Genomic DNA, 21,473 nt, shown 5'->3' on the forward strand with positions numbered 1-21,473 from the left:
ACTGTACCATACGCACCATAAGTTCAGATGCGTTGGTGCCCCCTAGTGGTTGGTGCCTCCAGGGTGCTCACCCGGTACCATATATGGTAAATCCGGGCCTGTCTGCGGCCTGACATCAAGTTTCTCACCCTGGGAGCATGCTAGCTGCAGCAATGTCATGCTTTTGTCTGCTTCCTGATTGGTGTGAGGCCATTTTTAAACGTGTCTGACAGAGAACAGCTGATTATGGAGCAGTGTTTGCCAGTCCCACTGAATCCGTAGCACTCCATTCAAACAGCATTGACACCACTAAGCGTTGGACAGTCAATCAACCGAGCGCAAGTGAGGGAAGTGACGTGTGATGTCCCTGCAGCCATTTTATTGTTTTAGTCATCGCATCTCTCAGTGACATTTTAATCAGGCAAAATCAAATCAGGCTGCCTGACAAACTTAACGAACATGCCCTAGCATTATTGCAAGTATGATTGCATATTATTCCTATAATGAGCAAAACAAAAAAGCAGAAGACTCAGTCAAACATGAAAACGGGGAAATTATCATGTATGTTGGTCATGTTAGTTTTGCGTTTTCTGAAGATTTGTTTAAAGGCTCGAGAAACGCACCTGCACTGGAGCGTGTCAAATTTAATTGAATCGCAATAATTCAATCTAGTTATTTTATCTGGAATTGGACTGTGGAATGTAATGGAATGTGACCTCTTGTTCTTTTCATATTAGCCGGAAGCCCTCTGAGGAAATCAAACGGCTTTAAACAAACTGTAGCCTATTTTTATAACAATGATGGGAGTAACGATGATGATGATGAAGATTTTGATGATGGTGATGATGGTGTTGGTGGCAACGCCAATGACAACGATTCAATAAGTGCTTTGCATCTCATTTTTTCATTGCCTTTCCCCAACTAATGCTTTCCCAATGTCTGTTTGGAGCACCTCAGACAATATATCCTTTTTAAATTACAAAGCTAAGCTTCGGAATATAGTGGGAATGTAAATAGGAAACTAATCACATATATTACCAACGCTGATGAGAAACGTCTGTGTTTATCAACCATCATATTTCATTGTTACAATTCAGATGAGAACAAAATAAACCAATAATAATACATATCATCATCATCAATGGAAGAAGAAGGAAATGATCACGAAGATGTTAATGGTGGCCCAATTCGTCAGCATATTTCATGTTCACTTCTTAGTTATGAGTAGAGAAGCAAAGGTTTGATTAATCATCCTGACAGGAATTATTCATTGACTTGGGAGGGAAGGGGTGATAGTGGTAGTCGGGGGGTATACACAGTATACTGCATATACTTATTTTTGTCTTATCGGGAACTGTGCAATACGCTTCAATTTTATTTCAGATTTTATGTTAATTTATCGAGCCACTAGATGGAGTACAATCCCATCCACTCACTCCACATGTTTTAACAGGTTATGTGCTGCGTTAGTGCAGTCGTCATGGAAATTGACCGTAAGTGCTGATTTAGGAACAGATTCCTCTATAACAATTGCACCCTTACCCATTACAAAATGAATGGCAAAACGGTATCTGCATTTACCGGCAACTTCTGTCTGAAGTATTATTTTCTGTCATGAAAACCGGACTAAGCAAAGCTTTTGAACAAGATGAGGCACATCCTGTTGCCAGGTAACCAAGTACAATTAACTATGTAGTGCGTCAACATAAGTTAGCTACACTACACCTAAACAATATTATCATGCTGCCTATAAAGAAAGGGAACACTGAAAAGCAATTTCAGTCATGTGATCCGTAAGTAATTATTCTGTGATGTAGTAATGTCTCTTGTGTCTGAATGGGAGTAGATGGTTACATCTTATGTGAGGCAATGCCGCGGGCAAATGCAACTTAAAGTTTTATACTTCTGTTTTAAAGGGTCTTTTACGTGATTGTTTTTTTTTTTTTTTTTTTTTTGAATGATGGCTGTGGGATAAGAGGCAAATTCATTGTCCTGCGTTGTCACACGACTCAAATTCAGCACATCATTCCCCTCGGGTAAGATCTGCGGGGAGTGATTTACTGAATTCCGCCACGCTTTCCTGCAATAATACGAAAATGGCCAACACGCCTTCAAAAAAATAAATGCTGACCACCTATCTTGTTTGCCTGCATCTGCCATACTGCCCTTTATGACAGCGTACCCCCCCCCCCCCCCCCCCCCTAAAGTAACCGTGAAAAATAAGGCTAAGCAATGATAATTCTTACAGGCTCTCCGAAAAATGTGAAACAAATGGGCGTTTTATTTATTTATTTATTTATTTATTTATTATTTTTGTAGTTTGTAGTTAAGTCCCGGAGCCGTCTACCCATGAGTGTGAATTATGTCAATCAGTTGCAATATATTAAAATGACTTTGATTTGCAGTCCATCCAAAACGGAGAGCAGTCAAAAGAAGGAAAGCAGACAGCAAGCATCACGAAATGACGCAAGTTTGTTTAAGTGCTTTTGTCTGGAGACATCTGTTTTTGCTCAGCGTGCTGTAGCCTAAACACTGACCATTAATGTGCAGGCATTTCAATGTTGTTCTGACGTTATTGCTCAGCATTACTAAGCATGTTAAGGTCCTCAGCTTTGAGTGACGTTTTTGAAGCTTGAAGTTTTTGCTTGCTGGGAGCAAAGCTACATTCCCAAACAGTCAAGTACAGTGCTTCTGTCCTCTCTCAGGGGCTGCGCTAGGACCAGCGCGCCCCGAGGGTTGTCAACTTCGGCAACGTCCTGTAGCAGATTGGTTATCTCCACTGTTATCCCCACTTCTGAAGCACATTGAAGTGCACTGCGCAAATTGACGGGATTTTTAAAATAAAAACATATCTGGTAAGTAAAGAAATAGGCCTAACTGTAAGTGACAGGCCAGTGTCATTACCAGGAACGGCATCACGCGAGCTGTAATCGTAACTCAGCGGCAGGAAGCGACTGCGGAAATTATGCGGGGTTCTGTTCCTGATGGCCGCCCGTCTTTTTCGCGTCTTGCCGCTCACGGACCAACACTGAGCAGAAAACCCGAATCGTCACGGTCGCCACTCTGCTTGTCTGTGGGAACTTCAGCATTCCTCTTCACTTTCACGTGTCCCCACATTTGCTCTGCTGTCGTCAACAGAGGTCAGATGGCGTGGGTCAGGCGGTCAGTCAGCAAGACCACCGCTGTGAAAAGTTCCAGCAGTCTTCTGTGGCGTAATGTGCCATCATTGTCGTCGTGCTCGAAAAGACGCAAATGCTTAAATGATGCCTGATGTTTCGTTTGCAAAACAGGTCATGCCTTTCAGAAAGCCCTTTAGTGACCCGAGAATGGTTCGTGTGTAAATGTTTGTTTATACTGGTAAATACAGACAAGGAAAATGTCAGAAAAAGCGTTAGTTCACTCTCCTTTATAGGTAAAATTAACAATGTATGAGTCAGACATTTTTGCCATCCATGAGTAGCCTTTCCTAGAAGCTGAACTGTCTATGATAGCTTTTAGTGGATGCCCTATGATGTGTTTCTTTCTAGAAAAATGGCAAAACATTAAACAATATATTGCAATAGACAATTTTTATTATCTATCAATTGTTTATTTCTCTGTGTCGAAATTAAAGGTTCATTTCACTCCATGAAGCAACAAATTGAGTGTAACACATTATATTATTTACAGATACTGAGTAATGTACGGCTTCCTTCATAACAGCATGATACTCAGAATTGCACATCACAAGATATGAAAGAAAATATAAAATATGTGTATTATGGTCACCCACAGCAAGCCCACCACCACCACCACCAACAACAATGACAACAACAACAACGATGATAATAATAATAATAATAATAATAAAGCTTCCTATTTATCATTCTTGATTTCTATAAAAATGCATGAAGGCGTTAGAATTCTTGGGTAGATGGTAGACAAAAAAAGTCTTGAACCACATGTGATTCAGTTGGAGGCTGCAGCATATTGGTGTCATAACTAAACTATGTCATCAATGACCAGCTGCCTTTGATTCCACCTAAATACACCCACAACTGATATTTTGCAGAGAATGCTTTGTAACTGAGTATGAATCAGGGAAATGTGTCCCATACATACTGATTTACACAGTTTCTAAATACACCTCTGGTAAAAAGGACTGAATGGCTACACCATATGTGATCCATGTCGTTGTAGTTTTAATTTATTTGTGGGACAGCTTACTGTGAATAGTTTAAATGTTACACAATATATACATTTAGGCTATATTTCTGGATTTTTACTGAAGTGATTCAGGCAAAGGGTAAAATGGCATGACAACATAGAAAGATTAAGTCCTCTGGTTAGAAGGTCCCTACTTTATCTCCTGTGCCACAGTGCCACTCAAGCCATGTGCCATTGCACATTGCCTTTGTTGGTTGCCTCTGGTTGTCTTTTTTTAGGAACTGATATATGCTGTTGATGTAAGATGCCACTCAAAATAACTGAACTGCCTTCCAGAACACCCTCAGAGATAAATGTGATATAAATCAGTCTCTCTTAGAGATACTTACAGTACAATAAGTCTTCTTTAAAATCATTTCACCTGCTCCCTCCAGCATGTTATATATTCCTGTATAGCTCCATGTGTTAAAAAGACAGGATTTGGCACCAAAATGAATATTGCAAGAAGAATGAGAGAAACACATTCTTAACAAGCCAATATAAATCCAGAAATGATCCAACCTTTGGACAAAGCACATCTGACAACACAAAGCCCTGTTGTAAGTTGAATATTATAAATAAAGAACAACATAAAATAAATAAAAGAGCATAAGACAGTATTAGTGGAGGATTACCACAATTTAAATTGTGAGATCAGTGTTATGCTGAACCAATACCAAAGCTTTGAAGGTCATCTTAATGTCTTTAGACAGATTATGTGGTGTGTAATAAGGAACAGCATTAGCTAATAAATTCACTTTCATCAGTTCTTATTGATCACCAGGCTATAACAGAAATATTTTCAGTATCACCAGCTATAGAGTATTAAAGACATTCAATTTTCCCATTGTGAGCCTGTGCTTTTTCTTTTTGAGTAGTTAAATCAAAGTCATTTTACAGGTTTTCAAGTTGTACACATTATTACACCTTTACTGACTTGCAATTACATGACAATAATGTAACAAAACATGCCATATTGTATGCTGTAAGAATAAAAAATGTAATGCTTGTTAATATTTGTCACTCACATATTACTACAGTTAGATTGAATGCCTCCCATGTGTCTTAATAATATCATGTGAAATATCAAAGCATTGCAATGAAACTGCATGACCTTTTAGTACAGATCTGGTGTGTGTTTTCTGTCACTAGTTTGTGAGGATTGGGAGGGAGGGCTCCAGGGCAAGGGGTGAGAGTTTTGTTGATTGTCAGGGGGGATGGCGAGTGATTCGTGCTCACCATCTGGAGCCCAGGTTTGCAGCTCATTTCTGTGAATTCCATCTCACGGAAGGTACACGACTTGGAGGGAAGCCGGGGAGCTGGAGAGCTGGTAAACTAAAGGCATGTGTACCTGAGCCGCACCACCTGCTCTGATCGCCGAGATGCATTGTCTCAAAATTGAAAGCACTCTGATTTGCCACGCAGCCCTACTCACACGCAACATGCCTCGTAGAGGAGCTTACACTCAAATACATTTACACGCTACAACACAGAAGGAGCCAAGGTGATAGCGATACGCAGCAGATGGAATGTACGTCTGTGCATAAGAGTGTACAGCAGTAGGTATCTAAACAAAGGAATGTACAGCATTGCATCTGTAAAACAAGAAGTACAGAGCAGGACACTCAGAATACCATGGGATACAATAGGTTTTTAAGGAGCATACAGCCATAGATCTCTTTGTATGGAAATTGATTAACCAGGAGTACAGGTTTGTCATAATCTACTTCCAGCTGGACCCAGGCTGACTGGCTTATAGCAGGTTCTGGGTGGTTTTCCATGGTCTTTTCAGGCATGATGACCCATGTCAGCTTAGCCCAATAGCTTTGCTGGTGCTGGCCCACTTACAAGGCTGGCTTTTGGCAGAGCCAGCAAGCTGTGTAACTGTGTCACTTTTTTGGCACCAGTACTAAAAAACTGAGGAGTTTTTATCAGCACAGTAGACACAAAGGAGCATGGCACAGTGGCAGCCAATCACAGGAAAAACCCAGTGATACAGAAGCAAAATTCAGTCTATCTTTGCTCAGGGAAAGCCCATTGATCCATTTCGATCCTGGGTTCATACCAACAAGTACATAACACACATTATATGCATCCACGTCAAAACTCAGGGGTCAAATACTATACTATAATGGTGTAGTTCACGCAGTTAGGAAACTGCAGTGATTTCTTTAGCATTCTCTTAAAATCAATACCTGTAATTCAGTCTGCAGGACCTGCCATAGCTTAGAATCACAATACACAATGGCGCCCCTGCCAATTTTTGTTTTTGGCTTTGTTAGATGAAATGTCTGCCCACATTCTGCATATCCGGTTTAATATCAGTCTCTCCCACCGGATAAACACGTTGTGTAATTGAATAGATTTCTGAAACTTTATGATCTTATGAAATCTACTCTCTCAAGTCTCTCAGTAGAGAGTGTATGGCAGTTGATGGCTGCGGGGACTGTAGCCCACAGTGGAGGGGTTCTGCAGGGAGGTGGATGTGCAGCAGGACTATGGGCCTGTGGCGTGTGTCTAGCACCCTCACGGGTACGAGGGAGAGGAGCGGCGTGGCGCAGCCAGGTGGCACACAGCATCTGCCCAGCTGGCAGGTGTCCAGGGCTCGGCCTGCCCAGCCGACAGCCCGCGCTCTGCAGATGTGCACCTCACGTCACCAGGGCCGAGGCCCGGGTCCTGCATCCTCCACTATGGAAAAACCTGCGTAGACGCTGCAGCTTTGCCCCTGCCCTCGCTGGCCCAGACCCCCGCGTCACGCACGCACGGCATGCGGCGGATGGTGACAGCTGGAGCCAGGGAGGGGAGCTGCTTGGCTGGGCTGGTGGGGCTGGGTGGACTGGCGGACTGGCGGACTGGCGGACTGGCGGACTGGCAGACAGGCGGGCGGGCGGGTCTTAATTGAGAAAGCCCGTCCCTGTGTGTGTGTGTAAGGGGTCGCCAGGATGACTCGTCCAAAGGCCCCCTTACATCACACACCAGAAATCCTGAGCTTGGCTGCTCTAGCTACTTGCTAATCCACTCACCACTAATTCGTGAAAGTGAGAAAATGTTGGGTTGGTAAAAGGTGCTTGTTCTTTTTTTGCCCGGCAGGAATGATTTCTCATCAGGGAAGCCCTGCCACACTGAAATATGAGTATATCTGCCCACCCACAGCAGGTATTCACCATGAAATCAGAAAATAAGATAATGCCAAACGGAGCCTCTGGAAGAAGATTTCACCTATAATCAATAAATATTAAAGAATTTAAAAATCACTCATTCGGTGTGTGTTAGTAGGAGATCAGTGTGAGCATTATTGATGCCAACATTCTAGAACCTTCCTTGTTCTTAACTCGAGATAAAACGTGAGGGACAGACTGCAAGGAGATTACCCCCCTTTCATTTAGTAACATGAAAAATCCCAAACACAATCCTACTTCACATTAAGAGCTTTAAAAGAAAGGTGTAAGAGGTTTAGTGCTCTAAACCCCTTTGGAAAGCTCTGCTTATGTCCCTGGATATCACCACCCTAAGAGCTTCTGTGGCTTCCCAGCCACACAGAGCCCCGATCCCGATTGAATCAGCCTCTCCCAATCCTTTTCAAATTAGGCTGGTACACTGCAGCAGCTTATCATTGCCGTGACCTAAGCACTCAGATGAATTAAGAAATCAGTTCCCTTCTGCATTGGTCTCCAACTAGATTTAGCTATGACTTCATTGTGACACCTACCTCCTGAATATTGTATGAGGGGAGCTATAAGATTCTAACTCACCCTCTCCCAGCATTTATTTTTGATGCAGCTCTGATATGCACGCATCTTACCTCTCCAGCCGCCCCCCCCCCGCCCCCAGAGAGACTGGAGGTATTAGACTGCAGATGTGGGCCCTCTCTCCTCTGGCTTGTGTCTTTGCACGGGGGGCACTGTCAACTCCCATTACCTAATTGGAATCGAGATGCAGCTGGCTGGCGTTTTAGTCTGCACCACTCTCCTGGCTCGCGAGCCGGAGACTCACTTTTCCCCTTGCCTTCACCTCAACACACTGACGGGAAAGTCACCTTCTTCAAGTGTGTCTACCTTCTCCCTGTGTCACCTGAAACAGCCACCATTGTGCCCTGTCTAAATAAATACTATTATTATTATTGTTGTGGTTTTTGTTATTGTTATTATTATTTTGTACTATTTGTACTATAGTGTTGATTCTCTTCAATTAAACAGTGTCCTGAGTTTGGCAATTCACCAAAATTAATTTCAGCGAGAACTGAAAAAATTGACACCTGCTTGAACTCATGGGACAAAGTTAAAAACTAGCTGTCAAGTGGGGGGAAAGAATCCAGACCACAGTGGTGCTCCTCCCTCTATTTTTAACCATTGCGCTGATGTCTCATATGATGAATGATATTTTTGGTAAGATTAAAGCATTTCTTAAGAATGAACCATATTGAACATTTCTGGTGTGTCTCATAGCAATACTGATGCCCCAACCATACTTTTTAAAATCTTTTTGAACAAGTATCTGTCTAGGAGTTTGTGTCCTTACAGTACAAGTGTAAATCCACAAACACTGTAAATGAAAAACTAAATGCTATAGTAATATCATAAGGAATTTTGCTGTCAAATGAAAAGGTGCTACTGTGATTCTGATACATAGACCTGCTTGTTCGAATCGGCAGAGGTCCAAAACATACAAAACTATCTGTTCATAAAATACAGTTTAACTGTGAGACTAAACATCACATGACAGGACTCTCTTGTTTTCAGATATTTCATTACAGGAAAAACAGTGAAATAGCACAATAAAAGCAAAATCAAAGCCAGCTGCAAGAGATGACGTTGTTGTTTGGTTGCCATCCACAGGAGACCTCCTCTGTGTGTTTACCCCTACACCACAACTGGGGCACATGCACAAAACAAGCAATTGCTGCTGCTGTGGTGATTAAGAAAGCCTTGGTGTTAGACAGCCTGCCTACTGATAGGTGCCTTCTTTCAGTTTTTGTTGTCTTGAACCATGCTGTCATTTTTAATATACAAAGGAAAGCAGTTTGATCACATATTAAATCTAAGCCCGCTATTTCCTTGATTAAATTAAACTTGGATAATGTGAAACAACCATATTCATTAAACAATGCTTTCACTTCCCCATAATGAAAAATTCATTGTTGTGTAATCCTCGGTGCGATGTACAGTAGATACATGTATCCAGTCAGTGACAATGCCGCAGCCCTACGGCCATTTCCAGTCAGAAGTATTTCATGAAGCTGTTGGAAAAAAAACACCTTCAAACTGGGAAAAACAGCTGCAATCACAAGCAGGCAGCAGCTGGGGATCGCTTACTCAGACAAACTGAACCATATTTAAAGTTCAGGTAATGCAGGGCACCAACATAGCCTATGTTTTGAAATTTGATGACAATATTATGTGAGCATACCCTCACTAAGAAGATATATAGATTTATATGTGCTTCAAAACATTATCAATAGACAAGACTTGCATTGAGTTTACCTCAGCCTTAATGTCTGGCGTACCTTTGTCACATCTCCCTCCCAGTTTCACGCTTAATACTCAGTTCCAGTCAGAGCAATTCACCAGTGGGGGAACACCACGGGCACCGTCCCCACAGTGCAGCTCAGAGCCATATTTGCTCAGAAATAAAGAATCTGGCTTGACAGAGCACAGGATTTTGTGTGACAGGGCGAATGATGCACCGGCTCTCTTCTCCCCTGTTAAAAACACTTCCTTCCTCTGAACAGGAAAGGCAACTCATTGCGATGATGGCCCAGACAGATGGAGCTCACTGTGCAAAGGGAGGAAGTGATTGTTCACAGCGTGCGAGACTTTAAAAGAAGAAGCTTCACGTTCACAAAGCAAATGTGTTCTGAAGGAACGACACACTGCTGTAGCTGGAGCGAACAAAGCATTCTCGGAGAAGTTTATGGGTACGCCTCGTATTCTAGCGGTAAATACCAGGACAGAGTTTCTTCTTCTTCTTCTTCTTCTTCTTCCAAATCATTCTGTTTCCATCCCCAACCCTAACACAAAAGACATTGATTGAACTGTGCAGTTCTTTCAATGTCACACATCTCACATAAATCTGTGCAGCACACTTCATTGCTGAATTTCAGTGGGTTCTTCAATATGTAGTGCAGCTTAAATGCGTAATGCTGAAGCTGGAGGGACCCAGCAAATGAAGCTTGGCCATAAACCTCAGATGCTGAAGCACAACCTGCTAAATGTAAAATGTAAATGTAAAACAACCTACCCCACACACAGCTAAACAATGCCTTTCTGCATGAAACGAGTAATCACTTGTTATTTTGAGGAAGGGAAGTTTAGTTTATCAGTGGTGCCAGCAAGGAAGTTGTTGTTGTTGCTGTCCATAAAGCGGTGTCCCACCAGAATAGCAGGAAGACTGCAGGAGGGGGCACCGTGCCAGTGAAGGTCTCTGGGCACAGGGACCGGACTGCACAAACAGGCTGAGACAGGAAATGCAGGATTCAGCAAAACAGGCAGTGAATATTTCCGGACAGAATCCATGCTCATTATATAGAGTCAAACTTCTGAATCAGCAGAAAAGAAATAAATCACCTTTTGTACTGAATTTAGCAGAGATCTCTTGCAACCATTCAATGAATAGATTCATAAGACAATTAGGAAGCCTCGTCTAGAGAATTGTTATACCATCAAAGTTCCTCTAATGAGACTTCACATAACGGAGCCTTGTTTCTATGGCCACGTCTCAGCATAACTACTTCTTGGTCTTAAGTTTACTTGTTCTTGGTCTTACCTCTGAATAGCAAGTAACACATATCTTAAAAAGAAACACCACATTTTTCCTCACTTTTACTCATCAATGAAGTGAAAAAACATTCATGTTGTGAAAGTAAGAATAAAGTAAGGCCTCTATTCAATCCAACTACAATACAGTTTGTCTTTAATGTTGAGTCTCAAATTCAGGTGAGCATTTTTCTTTTATTTCTTATAGACCATCATGTATTTGATGGTAGCCAAAGAATAAAGCGCATTTCCATGTATATCTAAGACTCATTTTTGTTGAATCCGAGCCTGTGATTGTGAATGTGACCTTAAATGTTAAGGTTCAGGACATTTTTGAAATCACATTACACATTTTGAAATATCATTACACTAATGAATAATATGGATTTGGCAGCACTGAATAGATGTCCTTTGACCTTACCATCAACTGCCTCCCTGCTATGATAAGTAGCCCTATTGTTCACGTACCCAGGGAAGGAAAGATATTTTTCATGGGATTTTACAGCTTTTATCTAATCCCACGGGGAGTCATGGAAAGCCAGGTGATTCCATGGTCAACAAGGGCCAACAATTTGTTTTAATTATGTAGAGGCAAAAGGAGATGTGATGAGTTTCTACAGAAAGAAATCGAAAAACATATAAAAACTGTACATTCTCTCTCATCTCATTTATACACAACATTTTAGATGAAATTTTTGTAAAGGTATTTGCTTTGAGTTTAGTGATTCACTGGAGGTCAAACTGAGACGAATAACCTTAAGGATGCTTTAGACGTATCTGATTGTGAGTATACGTGTGATTATGAAGAGCATCACAGATCACACAGAGATTTCAGTCTCTCCTCCTCTCTGTCACACAGGTCTCTTTATAATCCTCATTGGCCCCTCACACACCAGGCTGATCATCAACTAGATGCCTGAGAACCCCACAGTAATGACTGACAGTCCCCACCCTGAGTTGGAGAACTTTACTGCTGAGTCGTACTTAATGATTCCTCGGGACCAACTTCCCAGGAATCGAAATGGCTCCAGCTCCACCCAACTGCAGTGGACAAAAAGAAAACTGAAAAAAACTGCTATAAAATAAAATACAGCATATTAGCAAAACAGTCTGCTTAAAATTTAGTGTAGGGAAGTACAGATACTTCTGTTGCTTTCCCTCATGTCTGGATAAACCGTTAATTAATGTTTAAACCGTTAAAAATAATGACTATGCATTAAAGAGCTTAATATATGCTGTATATCGCATAGTGTTTGATTTACATATTTTTGGTATCAATAAGATAGGGTCAGGGAAAGTGAGAAGAAAAAGACCTTGATTCAATCTAACAGTGAGCTACAAATTCAAGCATTACGCTTTTGTTCCTTACACACGATCACAAGGCTGTCAGCTGCCAAAGAACAAATGCAAGCTATATTTAATAGAGGCCAAACACTTCCAAAGACTCATCCAACGTTAAGAACAAGCCCCTACTGCATTTTAAATAAATCCAGGCCTATGAAAGACAAGGATATTGCGACTTTAACTATTACAATTCTTTTTAAAGCAATATGTGTCACTGATGAAGAGGTAACATACAATATTGGGTTTGTAATGATGTAGTATGTTGTTTTCCTTTATATTTTTTCTACATTGCATGGCATGCATTTTGATTTACCATGTCATTTTGTGTGATAACAGCAGTTTAAGTAAACTAGACAGAACATTTGTATTTATTCTACTCTCAAGATTATATAATATCCTCGTATCAGTCCTGTCCTTGCTCTTAATTTCATTGTTTTCTTGTTAGTGGGTTTTGTTTTACTTGACAGTTCTTGAGGGATGGGTTGATTCAGGATATTTCTGACAAACAACAGAGCATTAGGGGTGATTACTAGAGATGTATGTGGCCCTCTTGGGACAAAATGCCCCATTTATTTTGATATGAATCATTCTCTCTTTCATAAAGCATTTGACATTTTCTTCACTTGATTCATCTTGGGTTCCAAAAGTGAAAGGTAAATGAATATGGAAATGTGAAAATATTGCAAACCATGGCAACATCATGCTCTTTGTACACGAGGAAATTGCTCAGAGACACATTTAGAAAATTTCATTAAATAAAAAAAAAACAATCTAAGAACATCAGGAGGCTGTGTTGTCTTGCTTAATAGTAGTCTATGGCAATTATAAAATATGTCTTGTGATATTAATATACTTGTTTGTCACCACTATCTGCACCCTTCAGTGAAGAATCACTCTATGGTTCCCTGCCCACATAGTGAATAAAGTGCTGATTTCTAGCCTATGTTTTCTGTGTTTTGCAGTTTGGAGCTCTGACTGAGCACTGGGAGTGCTCCTCTAAAGTGCTGACTCCTTTGTGTGTCCTTGAGCCTGATAAGGGCTTCAGAGATGTCTGTACCCTTGCTGGGAATAGTGTACCGACAATGTATACAATCCATGTATTCACAGCTTCTCACAATGCACATGTGTACCAAAAGGACATTATGAAATGCATTATCTAGATTATTTCCTTTCGTCACCTCACTGGTGGTAGAAATTTTCTTGAGTTACTAACAACAGTATCCCAAACAAGGAAAAGAACTTCCATTTTTTTGGTCTCAGATAGTGAGAGTGTCTGTAATTAAAAATCCACACTGAAGATAGCATGCAAATTAGGAGCTAAAATAGGCAAATTAGGAGCTAAGAGGGTCTGAATGGTCTGCCCTCATTATCATTCTTTCTCGTGATTTAATGATATTGTGTTCTCAACTGTAATTTTGTTGTCCTGAACAATGACAATAAAGCTGTTATCGTATCGTATCTTATCTTATCTTATCTTATCTTATACAATAGCTGGTTTTAAAATACTCAAACTGCTTGGCTGGGGCAACACCGGACCAGAATGCCACATGGACTTATTGTCTGGCGGTATATATATCCCCATCCATAAAATGGTCATCTGAGATTTAAACCTTTTTTAAAGTGTTGTCAAGGCTGTAACCAGGTAGGGAACATCCCAAGGCCATTTAGCTTCTTGTGAAGTAAATCTCAGAGGAGACCAACCCTGCACTGACGCTCAGTATCAAACATAGTTTGTCATCAGTTTGCCTTTTGTGTGTATTTCAGGAAAATATCCTGGTGACATCAGCCGCCACAGCTTATGTTAAGATGAGTCAGATGGGTGTTATGAATTTCACCCCCAGTTCATTAAAACATTGGATTGTGCAACACAATTTTAGTACACAACTTGAATAAACTGATTCAGTGCAATATTGATGTTGGTCTGCCTTATACTGCAGTTCATGATAACATGACAACAGTCTACAGAGGTCACAAGTGATATGTTATATAATGGTGCATATCCAAATAATACCTGAGGATGACACACGGACAATTCAGAGCTGTGACCTTCACCATTAAGAGAACTTAGTACCTACACATACATCATGAGGAACAAAATCCAAACCACTTCTAGCATCTGAGATTTCTGCAATATTGCATTATAGATATTAGTGATCTGAGCAGTCTCAACATATCTCGTACCTTTTTCCCTGCCCCTCCTCTCCTGCCTCTCTGCTGTACATTCATGTCATTCTTACCATCCACTAATCATTGTTCTCTATGTGTTTCCTGTCCCTGCTCGGGGCTCCTGCCTGGAACTGTTGTCCAAGCATCACACCCCGATCTCCAGTCCTGCTACTTCGCTTATTGCTTATGCTTGCCAAGCATGCTTCAAGCCGGACATTCTCTAGGATATATTTTAAATTTTTAAATTTATTAAATTTATTATATTTTAAATTTACTCTGTTATTTACTACTGTCTATCAAAACTCAAATGTCTTAAAGTACATTGTACAATTTTAAGTATTCTATGTAATTCTATCTGCCCAGTGCTGGCCAGATGCAGATGGGCTCCCCCTCTGAGCTGGGTTCTGCTCAAGGTTTCTTCCTGTAAATTAGGGAGTTTTTCCTTGCCACTGTTGCCTTAGGCTTGCTCTCAGGGGGTCTCTGGCCTGGGAACAATGTAAAGCTGCTTTGTGACAACTTGTGTTGTAAGAAGCACTATACAAATAAAAATAAATTGAATTGCATTGAATGTACGTACCTCTTAATCCTTCAATTTTCCATGATCACCATCTGTGTAAGCTGTCAGGTTTATGCAATGGTTAGAGGCTATAATGGTTAAGAAAAAAACAACATGCTTAAGGACGTCTTTATAACTTCACCATCATTTATCATTATTTTTACATCATTGAACTATGTGTGTTTCAACACAAACAATTCTATACAAAGCACCAAACAGAGAGCTTTTAGGTACAAGTTTGTAAAATCTTATTGCGCAGATTTATTTCCCCATTAGCTTGCTGACCATTCACCTTTTCTGGACCTTGCTGCTAGGGGTTTTACACTGAATGTGACTCTGAACACCACTGTTGCATATTAAAAAAAGAAAACTGCTTAGGGAGGGTAGGAGAAACGTCAAATGGGCTTGGGGGCGAAATCCTAAAAGACTTTTATTCAACCATGAAAGTCAACTTTTGCCACGACCCCTTCTGTCTCACTGTAGTGAAGCGTGGTCTAAAAGAGCATGCAAGAGAGACTTTTCACATCCTCCCCAGCAAATTGGATGTGAAGGCCATGAATGCAAAGCAGGCTGTGGGTCAGATGCTGAGATTTCATATTTGTTTCAAAGTGGAAGCTTCTGGAGCTGTTCTGTTGAGCATTTGGTTCAAAAATATAATCTGCAAGTTCTATCTGTTACAGTCTTGGCATAAATACAAAGTAATTAGCTAATACAACACACAATTAGATTAAAGGCGACAGAAAGATTTCTCTAAACAAATATCACGGCAGAAAAATGCTAAGAGGGAGCATTAAATAGGTGAGTGCCTTTTACTGTCGCTTTTTTCTGTAATCTGTTTTGCACCAAAGCACCAACATTTTCAGTAGTTTGTAACACTGGATTTCTAACTGGCTCTGACTGAAGATAGTACAGCAGGATAATACAGCATTCCAAACGGCTGGTGTTATAATCTATGCTTTTGACTGAGACATATGGGCATTGGACCCTCTGTCTGCAACATGCTTACCTGTGCTGCATTCACATCCCATTCTAATATTGTGTAATGCTGACCACACGCCAACTCATAGGGGTACATCTGTGATTTAATTAACATCCACATAACATGGCACATTTCCACGACAGCAATAACATAGAAACTTGTAATTCACAGAATTATCATAACTGTGTAAGTGATAGGATATTGAATTAGCTCCAAAAAAAAAAAAACAAAGCTTCAAACGAACTTAATTCACTCTTGCTCGATCGATCACCCTATCTGTCTATCTGTGTGTGTGTAAAAAGCATTGTACTGTTTTTTTTTTTTTTTTCCTGCTAAATGCTAGTAACGTAACGTGAGCAAACTGGAGCAAGTTGGTTTTCAGCGGTATGTCTTTGTAATGTCGACTCAAAGCTTCATATCAATACGCACACAACAAAGTTGGTTGTGGTGTGGATAAAAGTTTAGTATACTTTTAAAACGCATAATTTTGAAATGTTAAATACGATGCAAAGCTAAATGTGAGTCCTTATACATATGACAGTCGTTGAAAATATTTCATTTCATGAGTGAGATTATTCAAATAATGATTAGCAAACGTAAAACAGATTATCTTCATATCTGGAGACCATTGAAACCTGGTCATGCAGCGCTTCTATATTGTTGACTCCTTATGGTTTTTGCTTGTGTTGTACTCTGCCTCACTTATAAGTCGCTTTGGATAAAAGCGTCTGCCAAATGAGTAAATGCAATGTAAATGTCTCCGCTGGAACACAACTGCTGTTTTCAACGCAGACCGCTATCAATAGAAAGATGCTCGTTGTAGCCATGGAAACTCGATACAACAGATACATCTCCACCTCTCTACGCGGCCGGTCCTCCCCATCCTCACAAAGCGTTGTAATTTGCGCATGTACAGTCAGACAGAACATTCATCGGCTCCAAGATGGCGATAACACGGCTGGCTGGCTTTCTGGTCCTCTTCTCTACACACTGTGAGTCACTGTAACATTGTACTTTTTTGCGGGTTGAGCATCTGTAATATACTTGAGACCAACAAAGTTGATTTAATGCTCTTGTTCGTTTGAGATCTCCGGCTACTTCATCGGTGTGGTTTAATGCTGGAAGCCTGCCTCTTTGAATCAACTAGCTAAACTTAGCTTGCTAAGGTGGGATGCTGACTGAATCTTAAAAAGTCATATTTTTCCAGAACAGTTGAGATAGTTAGGCCTACTGCCCATTACATTGGCATTTTCTGGCAGCATTGGTAGCTACAAGTCTAAATAGCATTTCTGGCTAGCTAGCTGCCTAACTGGCTAATTACATTTCTAGCCAGTGATCTTGCTACCAAGCTAGGCGGACTCCGTAGCTGGCTGGCAAGCGAACTGGCTAGCTGTTTGCTGTCTACCGAGAAATAAATCTCAGCATTCCTTTATAAATTAGGGAGCCATAGCGATCTATAGGCAGCTAAATGTGCTAGTCGATCACATTTTTAGAACACAAACCCCGAGACAGATCTTGTAATCTTTGTGAATAATCTCGTTCTCACTCCGTCAGGTCCGGAGACAACTAGGCTGCAGTTCTTTGTCTTCGGTCCTTAGCCAAAACACTCCAAAAAGTTTTGGCAGTTTTAATTAATTAAATTAACGGGGCACGTAACAGTGCACTATGTGAACGATTAATTAATAACATTTGTTATATGCTTGGGCGTTTTCTTTGGGTTTGTTTGACATTTGTTTAACTTTCGTGAATAATCAAAAGTTAAGGCTGAGTGTGGCGACATGAGATAGCGGTTTTTTATCATGGGGAATAGAGACGCGACAGAGACGATCGGGAGCCGCCGCGGCGTAGCATGCGTTTGCTAGAAACAGTAGAGAACTTCCTCTCTGTTGACATTGCTCATTTTATTATTATATTTAGGAATTGTTTTTTTTTCAAAAATGTGTGTTGACAAACGCGTTAGTAGGCTACGTGTTTTTTGAGCGTGAAAAATACGACAATTTTAATTGATCAGAATTATGCTGTGTTGTAGCCTACTGTAGCTACATTTGGACGGTTGGATATAATATAGATCAATAAAATGTATGTTATAATCGCCTACTATGCTATATGAATTATGAGGATCGGTATCAAAAAATAAGATAGTAAAACTAATCTCATAGGTCTACATTAGTAGACTGACAAAGGCGAGAGTAAAACAGGGAAGTAAAGTTGGTTTTATATTGGACAATCGTGTGTGAAACAAAATGATCAAACGTTCCTATTCGGAAGAAGACACAGTCTTAACTACATCAGGGAATTTACCATTTTAATTATCATTTTCTGATTTGTGCGATGATTATCATTTAACTATGACAACGCCACCGTTTTCGTCCAAAATTTTAGGGACCATCGTAAAAGTGCTACTCATTTAAATTGGGCTAGCGATAATATTGGGCATACATGAATAATGGATAATATTCATCTCAACCGAAGTTCATTCTTAATGGGTGTATTTTAAAGAACACAATATATCAACTATGTACAAAAACAGGAAGGATGAACACAGCTGTTACTTTTCAAGCATAGACATTTCTACAGAGATTCTGAATAGGCGTAGCCTGCATCTGATTGGTGAATTCCAAACATATAGAGTTAAGTACAGAAAAGGAGTATCTTTTTCTAGGGCTGCAGATGTTGTTTTCTCTACACTTACACACTCTGACCAGGAACATTACCTAGGGAGACCAAGGGTGTAATAACACTAGGCAATCCATACCATGTCTGAGCACGTTTGACCCCCAAAGTCCAGTTCGTTTGACTAGTGTGATCGCTTCGTACCGTGCCCGGGCCCCCTTGACGAGGTGGGCTCGGGCACAGTTCAGTTGGACTCGGGCACGGTACGCATCAGTGTGATTGCTAACCGTGCCCGAGCACGGAACTCCAACAAGACGTCAATGATGTGACTGTCCCATTTAACAAATATACCTGTTATAGCAACAGTTAGCTGGATATGTGATAGTTACACGCCCAGTCATAATAATTCCTTTAAACCATCATTTGATTAGCTAGCTGACTTCCTTAGATATAACAAGCTGGTTACCTCCAAAATTCGATTGGTTAGTTCTGTAGATCTGTACCTAAAAATAACTGTGGATTCCCACATTAGCTTGATTACTAGCAAGCGAAATAAATCTAACCATACTTTACGTGGCGATGTAAGCATTGCTGTTGTCAGGGGCTTAGTCAGAGTATCACAAAGGAAGCAGCCAACCTGTTTAAGTAGCTAGTCTTCAACAATCGTTCAGATAGGCAGCCTGTTAGCTAACTAGCTATGTTTGTCAAATCTATCGCTAGATAGCTAACATTAGCTCCCCAGCCAGTTAATCAGTTAATCGTGCCGCACTTATAAGAAGATTTTTACGGAGGCAGCTGACGTTTAGGGAGGAATTTGGAGCTGCTTTGCTCGCAGACTACAATTCATGTTCATCAATAAAGTGAGAACCAGACCCGTTAATAACTCAAATATTCTCGAATGAATTGAAAAGTGTACTATCCAAGTAGTAATAGAAGATGCTTGTTGTTGTAATGATGACAGTAGCGCACACACAAGTAGTAGCCCTAACTGGTTAACATTAGCTAACATTATTGTGATTAGGCTACTGTAATCTGACACAAAATAGTGGTCTGTCCCTTAGCATAATGACTGAAATGTCAGCTGCCTCCGTAAAAATCTTATTATACGTGCAGCATTATTAAATGAAAATCGCTGCGTTGCATAATGGATAAATCTATAAGGCGTGTGAAAGGGCCGTGTGTCACTCCAAATAAGCCACAAAGTAAGTACAATCATGAACTCCATTGTGCTGTGCGAGCGCGCTTTTCCTCAACACAAAAAGTTGAGGTGAATGCGTCATGATGACGTAAGCGTGCTCGCGCTCGCAACGTTAAGCGCAATGTGAGCGCAGGCCAGCGGGGGAGTGGGGAGGGGGGACAATCATGCTCGGGCACGGTACAAGGCAACCGGGCCTAATGTGAGTACGCCCCAAGATGGCCTTCAGCCCCCGCAGCAATGTCCTGTGCAATCAGGCACAGAATATTCACAGAATGGCCACCTTGGGCCCATTGGTGGGCCCCTCAGTAGATATGTGTAAGCTGTTACTTCTGTAAGCTGGATAGAATGATTCTCTCTTTTGGCCTTTTTCATGCACAAGTATATAAGACCAATACAAAGTAAGATTATGTACACAATTCAGCATGAGGAAATGGGTATCACCAGCTGTGGCACAATTTCTGCCTAACCCAAATATTCCTAATTTTCAGATACTTTACCCAGGTCTCTTTACATAAATTTTATACCAAATTTTATACCAATGTCCACACAGTAACTATCACAACTTACCACAAATTTCCCGTGGTTCCCACCTGTCTGGACAAAGCCAATGGCTCCATCATAGTCATTAAATCTGATCTGTCATAATATATACGTACAGTTATAATTGCAACAAGCATAATTAAAAACCAATTCAGTTTGCTTGAAGTATGTTGAATGTTGTTAATTGTTGAATGCATACAGAATGAGGCTTTAAGTGATACAGTTTTATCTGGCCTATCATTCTCCCAACAATGGGTTTCAGTTAAGACTAGGCCTTTTATCATTTCCCCTAAAATTCACTTGGTTTCAGATCTCTATCTCATATGGATGGGAAGCTATTGAATTTTATGCATAGTAAAAATTCACTAAAATATAAATGCTTATGTTTGTCAAAATCCATTGGATGTAGTAAGGGCCATATTGAATGTTCTTCAAAATACCCTTGGTTTCAGATCTCTATCTCATATGGATGGGAAGCTATTGAATTTTATGCATAATAAAAAGTCACTAAAAATATAAATACTTATGTTTGTCAAAATCCATTGGGTATTGGGTGTAGTAAGAGCCAAATTGAGTGCTCTTTAAAATACACTTGGTGTTAGATCTGTGTGGCATGCAGTTGGAAAACCGTTACATTATGTATACAACAAAATTCTTTAAAAAATATAAATAAAAATAATATTTTAAAATTTCACTGAGTGTAGTACGATCCACATTTCTCTCCTTTATGAAAGAGAGATCTTCATCTCATATTGATGGGAACCTGTTGAATTTTGTGTATAATAAAAAATATAGAAATATAAAAATCTGTAGTTTGATGATGGTCCCTTAACATCGAACGCGAATGTGTAGTGAATGTCCAACATAAAACCAACTTTACTTCTCTAGAAAAACAAGAGCCAAATACACCTAGTGGCGTTTTAATATTGTTACACACATTTAGGTACACCTGTCTGTTTTATATAGCAGTTTAAAAGCTTTGTGAAATATGTGTTGTATTTGTTTATTGTATTAGCTGCCATGCGATCGTTTTATAAATGCTGTATTTCTGTATAGGAAAAGAAAAAAAAACTACGTAAATGATTAGGCTACTATGCGCGCATTTAATAACCATAAACATAACATATACATAAACATAAACATATTAAGAAATGGGAACGA

The 21,473-nt window shown here is 40.3% G+C and overlaps 1 protein-coding gene across 1 annotated transcript in view; it reads left to right on the forward strand.

Annotated features, from left to right (window-relative positions):
- The first annotated feature begins 16,866 nt into the window (after positions 1-16,866).
- Positions 16,867-21,473, forward strand: part of jam3b (junctional adhesion molecule 3b) — a 36,891-nt gene continuing 32,284 nt past the window's right edge. Inside the window, exon 1 of the mRNA XM_036524362.1 lies at positions 16,867-16,953. Within this exon, the coding sequence (XP_036380255.1) occupies positions 16,905-16,953 (49 nt within the window). The 5' untranslated portion in view covers positions 16,867-16,904. The remainder of the gene's footprint in view (positions 16,954-21,473) is intronic.

This window comes from Megalops cyprinoides, chromosome 3, assembly GCF_013368585.1.
Source record: "Megalops cyprinoides isolate fMegCyp1 chromosome 3, fMegCyp1.pri, whole genome shotgun sequence".
Taxonomy (NCBI): Eukaryota; Metazoa; Chordata; class Actinopteri; order Elopiformes; family Megalopidae; genus Megalops; species Megalops cyprinoides.